At 55.1% G+C, this 14,332-nt stretch overlaps 1 protein-coding gene across 6 annotated transcripts in view; it reads left to right on the plus strand.

Moving 5' to 3' along the window:
* Dpp6 (dipeptidyl peptidase like 6) overlaps positions 1–14,332 on the plus strand; it is an 860,191-nt gene that overhangs the window by 531,698 nt on the left and 314,161 nt on the right. For all 6 annotated transcript variants that reach the window (XM_078040897.1, XM_078040899.1, XM_078040896.1 and 3 more), the window contains exon 3: positions 10,414–10,512. In XM_078040897.1, coding sequence (XP_077897023.1) covers positions 10,414–10,512 — 99 coding nt within the window. The remainder of the gene's footprint in view (positions 1–10,413; positions 10,513–14,332) is intronic.

Below are 14,332 nucleotides of genomic sequence, written 5' to 3' on the forward strand. Positions count from 1 at the left end.
GAGGAGTGTAGGTGTGCCTTGCTTATTTATTGACTCCTACGCTAAAGGGCCATTTTTCTAAAGGATGGCCATCGGTGCTGATCATTCATGCTCGCGGGAAGACCGTGAGCCCAGGCGAGTGCCTGAGTGTTTACCCACGAGGGGCACGTTCCAGGCCCGGCTGCACCTGCAGCCCGCTCCAGGGCACAGGTGCTCTCCATGGAAAAGGGCAGATGTCACCTTGGCACCCTGGCCTCCGGGGCGTCCATGGCTGGGTTTAGAGGAGAGTCTCTTGGCAAGTTCCAGATGAGTTTTGAGAATGTTCGGGGCCACGTGCTCCAAGGGCCTGCTGATTGCTCTTTAGGGACCTTCATTCGGGCCAGGTCCAAAGGCAGCGGTTGAGGAGTGTGAGTTGAGTTGCCAGCTCAGGGTCGGGGACACAGACACCCATCACATCAGAAAATCAGAGAACAGGGGAGAAGTGGCCCAAAGTGAAGCCAGCGGCGAGGCCTCGGGGGCGTCCAGGCTGAAGTGGCCGGCCTTCTCCTGGAGCCGAGGGCCTGCACCTTCCCACAGGGCTGTGTCGAGTTCCCCAAATCCGGTTGCCTTCAGAATGAACTCCGTGTTCGCAAGCAAGGTCCTGCAATCCCCGAAGCCTAGGTTCCGGGGGGCGCACAGACCCCAGTGTGCTCCGTCTCTCGCGTTTCTCTTATGCAGACACTTCCTGCCTGTTTTCTTTAAATTCAGTGACTGTCGCTTCTGCAGGGGTCGACTCCCAAAGCTGTTAGTGGGAAGTGGGAGAGAGGCCACCAGGGATGGGGGTGTTAACCCACCACACACCAAAAAGACGTCACGTTCAAATCCCTGGAGGCTGAGTGCTGGTACCATGTCCAAGGGTGGAGGGTCTGGTGTGGTCACGTCGTCCATCTCGAGATGGGGATCATTCTGCATTATCCACTGGGCACCAAGGGCCATGAGAGAAGGGGACTCCACATAGACTGAGAGGAGATGATCCTGTGCCCAGTGGGCCAGCCAAGGAACACCGACAGCCACCAGGAGCTGGAAGGCACGGGCTTCCCGAGCACCTTGGTGGGCAGCCCAGCTGGCTGATTTGGACCCAGTGGGACTGATTTCCGACTCCTGCCTCGGGGCGCTGTGGAGCTTTGTTGCAGCCAGGACAGGACACTGATGGACACAGGGCCAACAGATGGCTTTGCCCACCCATCAGCTCCCTGCCTTGCAGGCTGTCCAGGTTGTGGGCCAGAGATGGAACCAGAAGGAGACGTGCAGGCTCCGGTCCCTGCCCTGCTGCCTTGTCCTCTCCCCTCCTCCGACAGTCCACAGCAGAAACCATGCTCCTGGTGCTACGGGTCAAGACTTGGTTCTGTATCATCTTGCCATGAAGGAGGGAATGGAAGTTGAGTTGACCACTGATGAGCTTTAAAATCTGGAGGAAGACAGCTCACTCAGCACGCCTCATTTTTATTACCCTTTCCTTTTATGCATTCGGCAGACTCGAGCTCCCCTCACCCTCTGTACTGAATCAACAGGCCCTAGCACATTAAGGAGAGGTCAACCCACAGAGCCAACAAAATCCGAATGGAATGTACACATCTGTAGGACAGATGAAGTAAGCCACCCTCTTAGACCGCGTGTGTCTGGGACTCGCTGCATGGTGCAGGCGTTCGGGTCCTTTGAATCTATCTGGGCACTGCAGACTTGGCCACCTGCCCCTTCTCTACCCAGGGGCACTGCGCCCTCTGCTCATGCTGCAAACAGTACAATCACAGGGAAGGTGACTTTGGCGGACCTCGGCCTTGACGCATCATGGAAACGTGTGCTGACTCAGGATCCGAACCTGGGTCTGAGGATCTGCTCGCGACTCCTACATGGATCGATTCATTTTTATTGTACAAATCATAAATGTAAATACTAAAAATTAAACAGTAGAAAACGACATTGGGCTGACCGACAAACATCAAAACAATGATGACCCTTTTCTCTGCCTGTTCCGTGACCAGTCCCTGGGTTCATGGCTTCCGTTTCCCCTTTGAACAAGTGTTTATCATTCAAGTGCTTCTTCCTATTAGGTCTGCATGTCCGTGTCCACAGACCACCAACGGAAGGCTGGACGTGAATCCCAGTGGAAACCGTTGTTGACACGCACAGTGGTGTCCTTAACTATCTCTGTGTAGAGGACAGTCCTTCGCTGCAGCCTAGGCCCCAGGAATCCCTCCTATTCCACATCGACTCCAAGTCCAGAAGGCCATTGGCTCCGAGGTCCCAGAGCTCCTCAGGCCTCTGAGAGTGTGGCTGAGGCTTTGGGAAGGCCCCGTCCTGGGCAGGAGTCATCCTGGGGGATCTGTGAAGTGAAGCAATGAGGGTCCTTTCCTAAGACACGGCACTGGGATGGGCAGGTGACCACCGCAGACGTGCCTGCTCAGAGCGGGAAACGGAAGGGAGATGAGTGCCGCCAGTTCCCAGAGTCTCTAAAGGCACTGGGGACGCTCTGAGGCTGCCCAGCTGCGGTCATGTCCCGGGGCTCGCGGGCCGCCCTGGGGCTTGTCCAGGGAGGGAGCCTGGCTGTAGCAGGCAGTGTGGTCAGCCTGGCTCTGCCCGGCGCGTGGGGTCCAGCAGATTCTGTTTCACCATCTCTCTCCCCTCAGTCCAGCATAACAAATCCTCGGGCAGCTGTGGGTCTCCTGTGTGTGTCACGGGGGCCTTTCTTTGACAAAGGCTCCGCGGAGGAGCCTACAGAAATGCCTGGGTGGGGTGGGGACACATGAGTCACACGCTGTGGCTTCCAGAGCCTTTGTGTGGCTGAGCGCTGGCCCACGGTCTTCCAGAGCCCTTAGCCCCAGGCTGCTCCGTCACAGCCCCCACTTCTGCCCTCTGCACAGGGGAGATTTTAATTGCCATATGTTTGCAAGCTGGGCAGCCTGAGGCGCTCCTCCAATGGACACGGACCAGGAGCCTGCGAGCGGCCAGCAGGGAGGCCGTGGCGGCACCCAGCTGGTCCTGAAGCGCCGAGGTGCTCCACCTGCGGCCTGCTGCAGCCACGTGACCATGGTACTGGCCGCCCTTCAGCTACAGGGATGTCCACAACAGCCAGAGAGGGAGACGGAGGAGAGGCGCAGCGGTGGGAAGAGACAGCTCACGGCTCCCTCTGGGGCAGGGAAAGTGTGATGAACCGAGGTCACGGTCATGTCCTCATGACTCTAACGGTTCCAACATAATGGATTTGTGCACATCCAGAGGGTGAATTTTAGGTCACGTGAGCTTTATCTTTAAAAATAGGTAGTAAACCCGTCAACCTGTGTGTTGTGCGAAGTCACAGGTGGCCAGGGGCTGTAACTTGTTGAAGGAAGAGATTTGTTTCCTATTGCTAAAGGAATGGAGTTAAACACACGCAGAGGAATGGCTACCTTCCCTGTAGCTGAAGATTTTAAAAAAATTAGATGTTAGAATATTAAAAAAAAAACGTACAGGGTATGTGGATTAAAACTGATAACTCAATTTCCGGCATTTCAATAAAAGTGAAATGTGTCTAATTTTAATATCGTGCTACTAGTTCTTTGTATGCTTTTAAGGACCTGTGGACTTATAAGAAAAAGCATTTAATATGAAGCAACATCTGGGACTTTTCATGCACATATGCTTTAGCTAGACCACAAGTACTATACTTCAGTAACACAAAGACTTTACTATTTAAAAAAGCAAGACTAAAAGCAAAGGTATAGATTGTAGAAACAAATGCTTTCTTCATTCATATGAAATCAACCACATCTGCAATGTGCCAAAACCCTTAGAAGATGAAGTCATGATTCCTATCTTAAAAAGAAGAGGGGAAAAAATCATTCCCAGTAATGTAGACTTTAAAAAAAAAAAAGAGGCCTGGCCAACTCTTCAAGTCAAAAATAAATATATTCCACAGAGGTGTCAATGGTGGATTTCCCTATAGCTCTTCTACTCTTGCTCATATAAGGTGGTTAGCTCTCCATCGCTGTGACAAAACACTCGAGAAAAGCCAATTTAAGAGAAGGAAGGTTTCTCATGGCTGAGAGCGTGAGAGCTATCCATCCATAGTCACCTGACTGTTGTTTCTGGGCCTAGGAGAGGCATCATGGAGGAACAAAGTTTCATGGTAGCCAGAGGCAGAGAGAAAAAAGAGAGAGGAAAGGGACAAAATAGCACCTGTGAGGCCATGACCCCAAGCACCTGCTTCCTCAACTAGCGCTCCCCCCCCCAGTTTCCACCGCCTTGTAGTCATCATCTAATTATGAACCTACCAGTGGCTTCACCCACTGATGAGGTCAGAACCCCATGATCCAGTCACCTCCCAAGGCCCCACCTCTGGTCATGGCTGCATGGGACCAGCCATCAATGCATGAGCCTTTGTAGGATTCTAGATTCAAACCATTGCGGTGGTTTCATGTGAGTCTCCTGCAGACTGTGCAGTTTAGTTTCCTGCCTGCGAGGTTGGGCTGTTCAGGAGCCATTTCTCCAGAGGAACGTGTTCTGATGTGTCTGGAGTCAGACTGCACAGGGAGGAGCGCTCCCTGGACACACGTCAGCGGGTGAGCAGTCTGCCACAGCTGGACAGTGGAATTCAGAGTCGGTCAGAAATCCCGGGGGTCTCAGGGCGACTTGCGAGAGGCCGCCTGGTTCTGCATCTCATTGTTCTTGGCCTGTTGATGACGCAGCATGTTATAAATTTCATCTTTCATTAGGATGAAAATCTACCAAGGAAACAGGAGTAGTATCTACAACAGGTATCGACCGCACTTCTGTTACCTAAAAAATAAAGGTCTAATTGGAAGGGCTGGTCCAGCGCCTAGCTGTGCCTGGCCCAGGGTGTCCAGCCGTCTGCACACTGGCCGAGTGGACGGAGGGTCTCAGGTCTCAGGCAGCCCGTTCCTCCTCCCCCAGCCGCACCCACTTCAGGCTCATTGTTAACGAACAGATTTTCTGCAAAGCAACCTCGTTGGACTCGGGAATTTAAACACTGAAAACTGGCAACCTCTTTGGTCCCCACCTGTTCTTCTGATGACGTGTTTGTAAGAGAGCAAACAAATATGATCAACATTCATAGGAAAGACAAACATTCAAAATAGAAAAAACGCTCGGCTCTGGGCGAGGCACAGGGTTCTGTCTCCCCTTGAAGTCTGACCTCTCTAACCCGCCGTTGTCTGTCTCCGTAGGGTTCTGCGGTCCCAGCTCTTGGTGGCTGCCACCTAGCTGCCCACACTGGGGGAGAGCCATGCAGCCTCCAGTGCCCAGCTTACTTCCCTGAGAGCCTTTCCTGCCTCCCACTCTGGCGGGCCTCTCGAGGGGTAATATACCTCGCACTCTGCAGAGTGGAGCGTAGGGTGACAGCTGCTCCGCTTGCTCACAGAAGCAGAAGCTTGCAAGCCGTCTCTGACCTGGGGGGACCCGTCCCTTTGGCAGACTTGCCAGGCACTCCCCTGCCCTGGTGGAGGTCGGTGGCACCATGAGCAGCCAGGCTGCCCCCAGATTTGACCCATCTTAGGGTGAAGGGATCTGTTCCTAGTTTAAAAGTGTCCAGAGAAGTTCCAAAGCGTTCTCTGACGGGTTTACATTGAAGAGCGTTGCTCTTGGACAAATATCTTAGGAACGAAGGGGCGGCTGAGCGGCTTGCCAGATGCACTGACCCTAAAGAGACTCCATCCCTGCGGGGGCCAGCGTGGCCACACAGCAGTCAGAAGAGCTGAGGGACTGTCTGCAACACAAGGAGCTAAAGGGCTGAAAGAAACCTGGCTTTTCTGTGATCCCCAAATTCCATCAAAACCTCACCACTTCCTCTACCTCCAGCTAGCTGCTGACTTCCTGTTCAAGTGGAGGCTTCAACACGCGTGTCTTCTGGGTTTGGGCTTCAAATATGTAGAAGTGGTAGGAAAATAAACAAGAAACACATCGTGGATTTCACAACAAGAGCAGGGTCTTCACCTGCCTGGTGTGAGAAGAGCAAGGAGAGACCTGCCCAGGAAGCCAGGCCGAGTCCCTGGCCCCTCCGGGCACATAGGCCAAAGTCGGGCTCGACAGGAAGGCTGCCATGCTGGTGTCCAGGAGAGGCCAGAGGCTGACCCTCCCCTAAAACCTGGGCACAGGGCTCTGGCCCAAATGGCCACGTGAGACCTGGTTGAGAGCCACTATCCAGACAGCGTTGCCAGACTGCCCAACGCCATCTCAAGCACATAGCTGAGAGTGTCTCATGACCAGGACACTGTGACAAGCTGGGGACCAAGTCCCCACAGAACGCATGTCCTGATGCAGGAGAACAGTTCATGAAAATTGAGGTCCAGAGAACTTCAATCCATAGGGAAAACAGAAAAAGGCATCTCAGGTTTTTAAAAGAATTATTGATGTGATTAAGGAGATTGAAACTATAAAATAATTAGAGTAGAGGATCTTGAGAAGAGCTAATTAGGAAATTTAGAAATATAAGTACTTAAAAACCCAGCCACTGGGTGAGAAGGGTCCAGGCAGGCAGGAGGAGAGGCGGGCACCTGGGAGACTGACCCGGAGGGGCCTGCAGAGAACCAGGAGAGATGTCCAGGTCAGCTCCTGCAGGCCAGCTGGGACTCAGGAAGGCAGGGACAGGAGGACGGAGCAGCTGCGAGGGATGAGGTCATTGTTGGGAACGTTTCTGACGGGCAGGTGGCCATGCTTGGGCCAGGAATGGCCATAATTAACCTCTAACCAGGACTGGAAGGCGAAGTGCAGCAGCCACCTTTTCAGACGGAACCTCAGGACAGCTCAGGTGGGAGAGGCTGCCCTTCCTCCCAGCTCTCCTGCCCAGGGCCCTGGACGCAGCAGGCCCAGGACTTGGTGAGCAGCTGCAGCCCCGCCCTCTCCCCGCCGTCCCCCCACCCCATGTCCTCTTACCTCCTTTGTCTCGCCATTTGGTTCTCTCTTTAGGAGCCCTCCCCAGAACCCCTCCCGCTTTCTCCATCCCTGGTCCCCTAGACCGTCAGCCCAGTGGCTCTCCCTGCCCCGAGCTCCATCACTGCTAGGTCCTGGGCTCCCCTGGACTTTGGTTGCCAGGGCTCCTGAGCAGGTGCAGCAGACGTGGGTCTCTCCACTGGGGGTCTTCGGGGTCACGTGGTCCGTGGAACGTGCATCACTCGTGCCTGCCGCCCCTCGAGGCCTGGGGGGCTGTGTGGACTGAAGCCAGGGTTTGGCTGGTCGTGGAACGTGGGTCTCAGCCACCCAGGGGGCCCACAGGGAGCGCCTTCAAGAGGCGGAGCTAATTGCTGACAAAGTTTCTGTCCTAAATGGAGTAATTTTTTTTAAAAACTATTCCTTTTTTTAGCTTTAGGTGGACACCATCTTTATTTTATTTTTATGTGCTGTGAGGACGGAGCCCAGTGCCTCTCACATGCGAGGCGAGCGCTCTACCTCTGAGCCCTGGCCTCAGCCAAATGGAGCACTCTGAAGAGCACAGACCACAGCGCCTTCGCCACAGCCTGCCCCCGCAGTGCTCTGTACCTTCTCAAAGTAGCTTTAGAAACCAAGAAAGACTTTTAAACACATCTGTGAAAAAGAGATTTAGCAAGTGGACAAATTCCCCTCCACCTCTCCTTCCCACGGTGGGTCTTCGGGAGCCTCACACTGTGTCTTATTCTGCGTGTGAAGACCTCAGCCTGGAGAGCTACCGTCTTCCTGGGGGCCTGACGTTCGGGTTTTAGTGGTTGTTTGTCTTGTGGCCACATGTGTGGTCTGGGAAGTGTCCACAGCTCTTAGTTGCCAGGCCACAGCACAGGAGATTAGATCCAGGCCACAGCACAGGAGATGAGATCCAGGCCACAGCACAGGAGATGAGATCCCGGCCACAGCACAGGAGATGAGATCCAGGTCACAGCACAGGAGATGAGATCCAGGCCACAGCACAGGAGATGAGATCCAGGCCACAGCACAGGAGATGAGATCCAGGCCACAGCACAGGAGATGAGATCCAGGCCACAGCACAGGAGATGAGATCCAGGTCACAGCACAGGAGATGAGATCCCGGCCACAGCACAGGAGATGAGATCCCGGCCACAGCACAGGAGATGAGATCCCGGTCACAGCACAGGAGATGAGATCCAGGCCACAGCACAGGAGATGAGATCCAGGACACAGCACAGGAGATGAGATCCAGGCCACAGCACAGGAGATGAGATCCAGGCCACAGCACAGGAGATGAGATCCAGGCCACAGCACAGGAGATGAGATCCTGGGGTCCGTAACGTGCTCAGGTCTAACCGTCTTTCCTGAGCAGAGCTCCTGGGTCAGCCGAGCCCTCCCAGGCCTGCTTCAGGGGCACAGGGAAAGCGCTTGGCTGGCTTCCACGTCGTGGGCAGCACCTGGACACCCCCACAGGTGCTCCTGTCCCAGTGAGACCCCTTGAATCACATCACTCTGCACCTTTCAAAAGACTTTTGTATCCAATGAGCCTATTTGACAGTCAAGAAATCAACCAAGACATAAAGGAAAACATGGCTTTTCAGATAACTTCAATAAACCGTAACCTCCAGAGGCCAAAAGAAAGCAATGGGAGGCGGTGAGACAGTCTCAGAAACTCGGGGGATTTGCTGAGCAGACGCGTATTCTGCCTCATCACACGATTCCCACAGAACTCCCTGCTAGCCTCCCGGCCCCACGGCCTTGAACCCCGAGATTAAAGCAGGCAACGTGTAGTGCCGAGGACCAGCACCCTGGCAGCCCGTGACGCGGAGGATCACAGACGGACCAGGAGCGGACGTCACAGGCAGGGACGCAGTGACCCGAGCCCCTGACGGTCCCACCCCCTGGCAGCACTGCAGAGTCGAGGGCACGGGGACCAGGTCTTGAGGAAAGTGCAGTGACGTTCACTGCACTGGGCAGGGCCACAGAAGCTCTCTAGAGGACAGCGTCGGTCAGAAATGGTCTCACTGAAGGAGTCCCTGGTCAGCAGGCTGGGGGTCAGCTCCTCCCCAGACAGGTGACAGTGCAGACAGCCGACTCCCAGCCTGCCCTGCTCATCTGGTTCCTGTGCCTGGGGGAGGCCGCTGGGGGGAGCCGCGAAGGCGGAGGAAGGGAGCTGGTCAGGTGGACTGTCCTCCAGGTCCCTCTGTTAGCTCAGGCTCCCAGATCCTGCATCTTTTCAAAGCAGATAAAAGGGATTTTGTGGCTCTTCTGAGGAGGAGCTAAATCCCAGAAACTTCGCCCTCTGGAGGTGGGGAAGGGCTACCAGGTCTTCCAAGCCCCGGCAGCCAGTGCCGTTAGCGGAGGGTCCCTCCTGGGCAGGTTTTAGAGAAGTTCCTTCACGGCTTATCCAGGGCCCGCCTGAGCCTGGGAGTCGAGAGGGGGCAGGGCAGGGTCTGGGAGCCGGCACACAGGTATCTGGACGGGAGGAACCCCCACCCAGAGACACCAGGGACTAGGAAGCCCACAGAGAGTAAATACCCACGGAGCATCTGGGTGCCTCCATGTTCTCAGATGCCACAGTCTGGCTGGGCACAAATAACAGGGAGGTCACCAGCCACTTGTAGGTAAACAGGAACTACTTTATTGCCTGAACCCAATGGGAACTCCACCAGAACTCAACCGAAACTCCGCAAGAACCAACGGGAACTCTGCAAGAACTCAATGGGAACTCAACGGGAACTGAACAGGAACTCCGCAAGAACTCCACGAGAACTCAAAAGCAGAGGGCACCCGAGGTAGCAGGAGCCACCTTATTTCGGGACAGCAGAGGTTCATATACACAACTGAATACACAGCTTGCCCCAGTCCAGCATCATCCAGTTCCAGCAATCAGTCATTATCTTAATGATTATACTCAGCTTAACTTAATTATCATCATCTTAATGGCTTCCTGGCGCTACCCCTCAACCACTCCTTCTGGCAAAATGCCAGGCGCCATCTTGACCTGGTTGTGGCTCTCAACACTCAGAAATCGCCATGCCGCCTGTGATTAATGGTGTCAGTGAGTGTTTGCCGCACAGGCACCTGCACCTGGCCGAGGGCTCCATTCTGACCTCTGTGCCTCCCCCTTGCTCAGCCTTGACACAGTCATTTGCTCTACCCCCAGATATGGTCATTTATGTGTTCCAGTAGGAGTGAGAAGGGGCTGTTCTGATTCATGACGCCTTACCACACTTTTGTTCTGTTCTGGGTTTTAGTTGTAAATGGATACAATGCCTTGATTTTATTTTTTATGTGGTGCTGAGGATGGAACCCAGTGCCCTCCACGTGCAGGGCGAGTGCCCTCCCCTGGGCTACAGCCCAGCCCCTTCACCAGAGTTTTTGGTAATTTAATGAACAACAGAAACCAAGGCCGGCCGTCTGTGTTTCACTGTAGGTGCTATTTCCGAATGGCCATCAGGATGTGTTGCGGTCCATCTTTATTGATTAAAAAGCAGGTCTGACCCTCTGCCTCCTCTTTTCTAGCGGAAGACAACAGTCTGTCCCAGAAGAAGAAGGTCACCGTGGAAGACCTCTTCAGTGAAGATCTCAAACTCCACGACCCCGAGGCCAAGTGGATAAGTGGTGAGTCTCGCGCCCTCCCTGCCCCGTCCTCCCCAGGGTCGGGCTCAGGCTGCAGGGCCTGTCCACGGGCAGGGCTTTCCTGTGACAGCAGTGGCGTCTGGAAGGTGGGCTCCTCACACTGTGCCTCCTCCGCCTGTGCTTCATGAGAATCGGCTGCGAGGACCTCCGTCCGCTCTCACAGAGCCATTGTCGCTCAGGCCAGATGTGCCACGTTGCTAGGCAACAGGGCCCCGGAGAGCAGCTGAGCTGCCCCCGCCTGGTCCTGGCTCTCTGCTGCTCCTGCTCTCCCTTCTCTGAGCAGAGGGACCGGAGAGAGGTGCAGGGAGCCTGGTGTGCAGGTGGGATCCATCTGTTTTCCCTTGAGGTTTAAACCGGATCAAATCTAGGTTTCTTGTTTGAGGGATTTGTCTTTTCAATAGCAAAACAAAGAATTAGGGATGGAAAGCCACGTATTCATATTTTGCTGGAACTGGACATGATCTTTCTCCCCTATCTGGGCCTGAAACCGGGCGATTGCATCCATGGGAGCCAGATGTCGATGCCTGTTCATGCTCCCGGCGGCGGCGCCTCGCCTGTGATCTCCAGGGCTGCTATTAGCATTCGGTGCAGTTGACCTTGAGAGTTAACCCTCAGGTTGGCACACCTTCCCAATGTAGTGTTCAATGCCTAGTCTACTTCCTGACTTTCAGAATGAATAAGGTCCAGAGAGGGCAAGTCTCCAGTCCAAGGTCACGCAGTGGGTTAGCAGTGCATCTGTGATTGGAAGTCCACCTCCTGGACTTGCACTTTTGCTCTCTTTCCCTGTGCTCTCTGGGAGAGTGACTCGTGTGCTTGTGTGTTGTGCTGTCAAAGTGCCTCTGAAACGTTCCTCATGCCCCAGACTCTGAAAAATTAGTTAGTGAGGCCTCTTGGCCTCAGCCTCCCACATAGTTATTGCTCCTCTTTTGTCCTCTACGACGACTCAGTGTCCATTCTGACCCTTGGATGAGCTTATTTAGCTTGAAAGAACAGGTGGCTCTTGGAAGGAATGTGTTTTATAAAACCAGGAGAAATGAGAGCCAGGGGTCGTGAAGGTGGGTGAGGCACCCAGAGAGCCCCACGAGGCGAGCAAAGGGTTCCATGGTGAGGAGCCCTGGCTTGGCACCCACTGTATGCTGTGTTGCCGGTAGCACAGGCACCTGGAGCACCCGGGGCATGCCCTGGGCCAGGTCTTGGGAAGGAAATGTGGTCCCTGTCCTGAAGGAGCCAGAAGTCGCGTTCTGGAGCAGCCATGTGGTCTCACGAGCAGGAGGCAGGAGAGCGGGATCCCCTTCTTCCTGAGAAGGCATTTCAGGGATGGCGTGAGCTGAAGAGTGGTCAGCCTGGCTGGAGAAGCTGAGGGCAGACCCCGGTAAAGCCAAAGTCTAGAAAGCTGGCCCCGTGACCAGGAGGGCCCAGGGCTAAGAGAACAAGGAAACCAAAGTGGGCGGCGAGGCAGACTGGGGGAAACCAGGGCCAGAAGTGAGGCCGACAGCCAGGCCCCAGGCTCAGGCGGCGGCAGGAGGCTGGGCAGATCCACAGGGGCCCACGCCACGCAGCTCTGTATTTTTTATTGGAATCACATGGTTTCAGACTTGGCCTGAATCAACCCTCTATATGAAAAACAAAACAAAGCACAAAACCCACAGGCAGAGGTGTGGAGGCCCGGGACAGAGGCGTGCCCTCCCGGGTGGGCACCGTTAACTGCACAAGAGGCTTGTGTTTCATGAGTGAGTGATGGACCTGGCCCAGAGGTGCCCTGGCTCTGGAGGGAGCCAGCAGAATTCCCTTCTACCTCCAGAGTTGGGGGTTAGCAGCAGCAATAGTCCGAGCCCACGTGCCCACAGAGTGCCCAGCCTGCCTGTCTGGGCACGTCAGACGCGGGACACAGCCCCCCAACTTCCCCTGGATCACCTGCCATGTCGGGGGCTTCCTCAGGATGGCTCTTCCTTTTTAAAGTGCACAGTGCAGTGAAGGAACCAGAGGCCCGGCCTTCCCAAAGAGCAGCCCCTTTGGAAAGTATCTGAGATAAATGGGTCTCCTTCCCCACTCCCCCACTTTTCTTTCGCTCATCCCTCCTCCTGAGCATTCCGTCTCTTCCTCCCTGCCAAGCGCAGTGGTTTAAGGTAAATGAAGCGACCCTCTTCCCCCATCGTCATTGTCACCATCATCCATACCATCTGCTGTGGGCCGTGCCCCGCCTCTAGGCTAAGCCCTGTTTGTACACAAGGTCATTTAGTTCTCTCTACTACCCTTATCCCATTGTACAGGAAGTGGAGGCTGCAGTGCTTCCAGAACTTGGTCAACGTCACACAGTAGGAAAGTCACAGAATCGGACTTGAACCCCGTCTCAGTGTGTGTGAACTATGTACGTTGGTGGGATTGGGCCTCCCTTCCCCGGCCAGTTCCTTTTGCCGCCCCACCACTACCTCGTGTTAGAACCAAGATTGAGGGTGTGAGCATCCCAGAATATCGCCACCCAGTACCTCCTTTACTCTCCGTGCCCCTCTGATGCCCACACCAGCAGCAAATCCCAGGTGGCCAAGGAAACCCAGCCATCGTTGCAAGAGGACCATGTCTTCGGTGTGTGTCCACCACCACCTTGAACAGGGGCAGCCTGGGTCTCGTCTTGGGGTGACTGGTCCAGAGTCGACACACTTTGGTCACCAGGGGCCCCTGTGTTGGGCTGAGTTAAGAGCCCCTCCCTCATCTTAATATCATGGGCTCATTTGTTAAATCTGCATCTTCTGAAATTGAATGGCACAGCGGCCTTTACATCCTTTAACGACCTGAAACCCTGCAGACTCCCCTCACGCGGTGGCCACAGCCCTGGGGCCTACAGAGGAGGCCTCTGGAGATGGGAGCACGGCAGCACTCCCTGTCCCCCTCTCAGCCTCCTCCCCGCTGAACCTACCAGAAAAGAGCTCGGGAACCCCCAGCCCACCCCTCCATCTCTCCCTCCTGCCACCTGCCCAGCCGCAGCCATGGGTGGCCTGCCCCCACCTGCTGCATCTGGGGAACCCCAGTGAACTGGCTTCACTTTCTCCCCAGAATTCCCAAACGTTTCTATTATTATTTTTTTGCTCTGTATTAGATTATTTCCTCCAGTGCTGGGGATTGAACCCAGGGGGGCCCCACTACTAAACTTCATCCCCGTGAGATAGGGTCTCAATAAGTTGATGAGGCTGGCCTTAAACTTGTGAGCCTCCTGCCTCAGCCTCCTGAGTCGCTGGGATTACAGGCACCCCTAGATTATGGTGATTTGAAAGAAGCGTGCTCTCGTTTCTCTTACCTTAAACACACCCCCAGCTGAGTGGGTTCCCGCCAGGCTCTGCCTGCCCCCTCTGCTCCCTTTGGCAGCTTGAAGCAGTTGCCTGTCCTGGCCTCCCCATTCTTCTCCTCTTGCCTTGAAGCCACTCCAGTCAGGCCTCCCTGAAACCCCCCTCACTGGAATCCTGGCTGTCCCCCAGGTGGCCGGGTTCAGTGGTCATTTCTCAGACCTCCTCGTTGAGCACCAGCAGCACTGGACGAAACGATTCCCCTGTTCCCTTCGCAACCGTTCTCTGGTGGCTTGAGGCCATCGCATCCCAGGTTCCGTCTCTGAGTCCTGGTGGACCCTCGCAGGCCCTGCGGCTGGCTCCCCTTGTCCTGCTCTGCTCACGTTGGTGGCCTGGGCCTCGGGCTCCGGCGTCCCCCCTTCTGTCTGCCCTCTGGCTCTCAGTCTCCTGGTCTTGGAGGGCTCCCACTCTTGACATCTAACTGGGCGTCTGCAGACCAGGCCGCCCTCCCCAGCTTCCTGACT

The sequence above is a fragment of the Ictidomys tridecemlineatus genome, chromosome 2 (assembly GCF_052094955.1).
Source record: "Ictidomys tridecemlineatus isolate mIctTri1 chromosome 2, mIctTri1.hap1, whole genome shotgun sequence".
NCBI lineage: Eukaryota > Metazoa > Chordata > Mammalia > Rodentia > Sciuridae > Ictidomys > Ictidomys tridecemlineatus.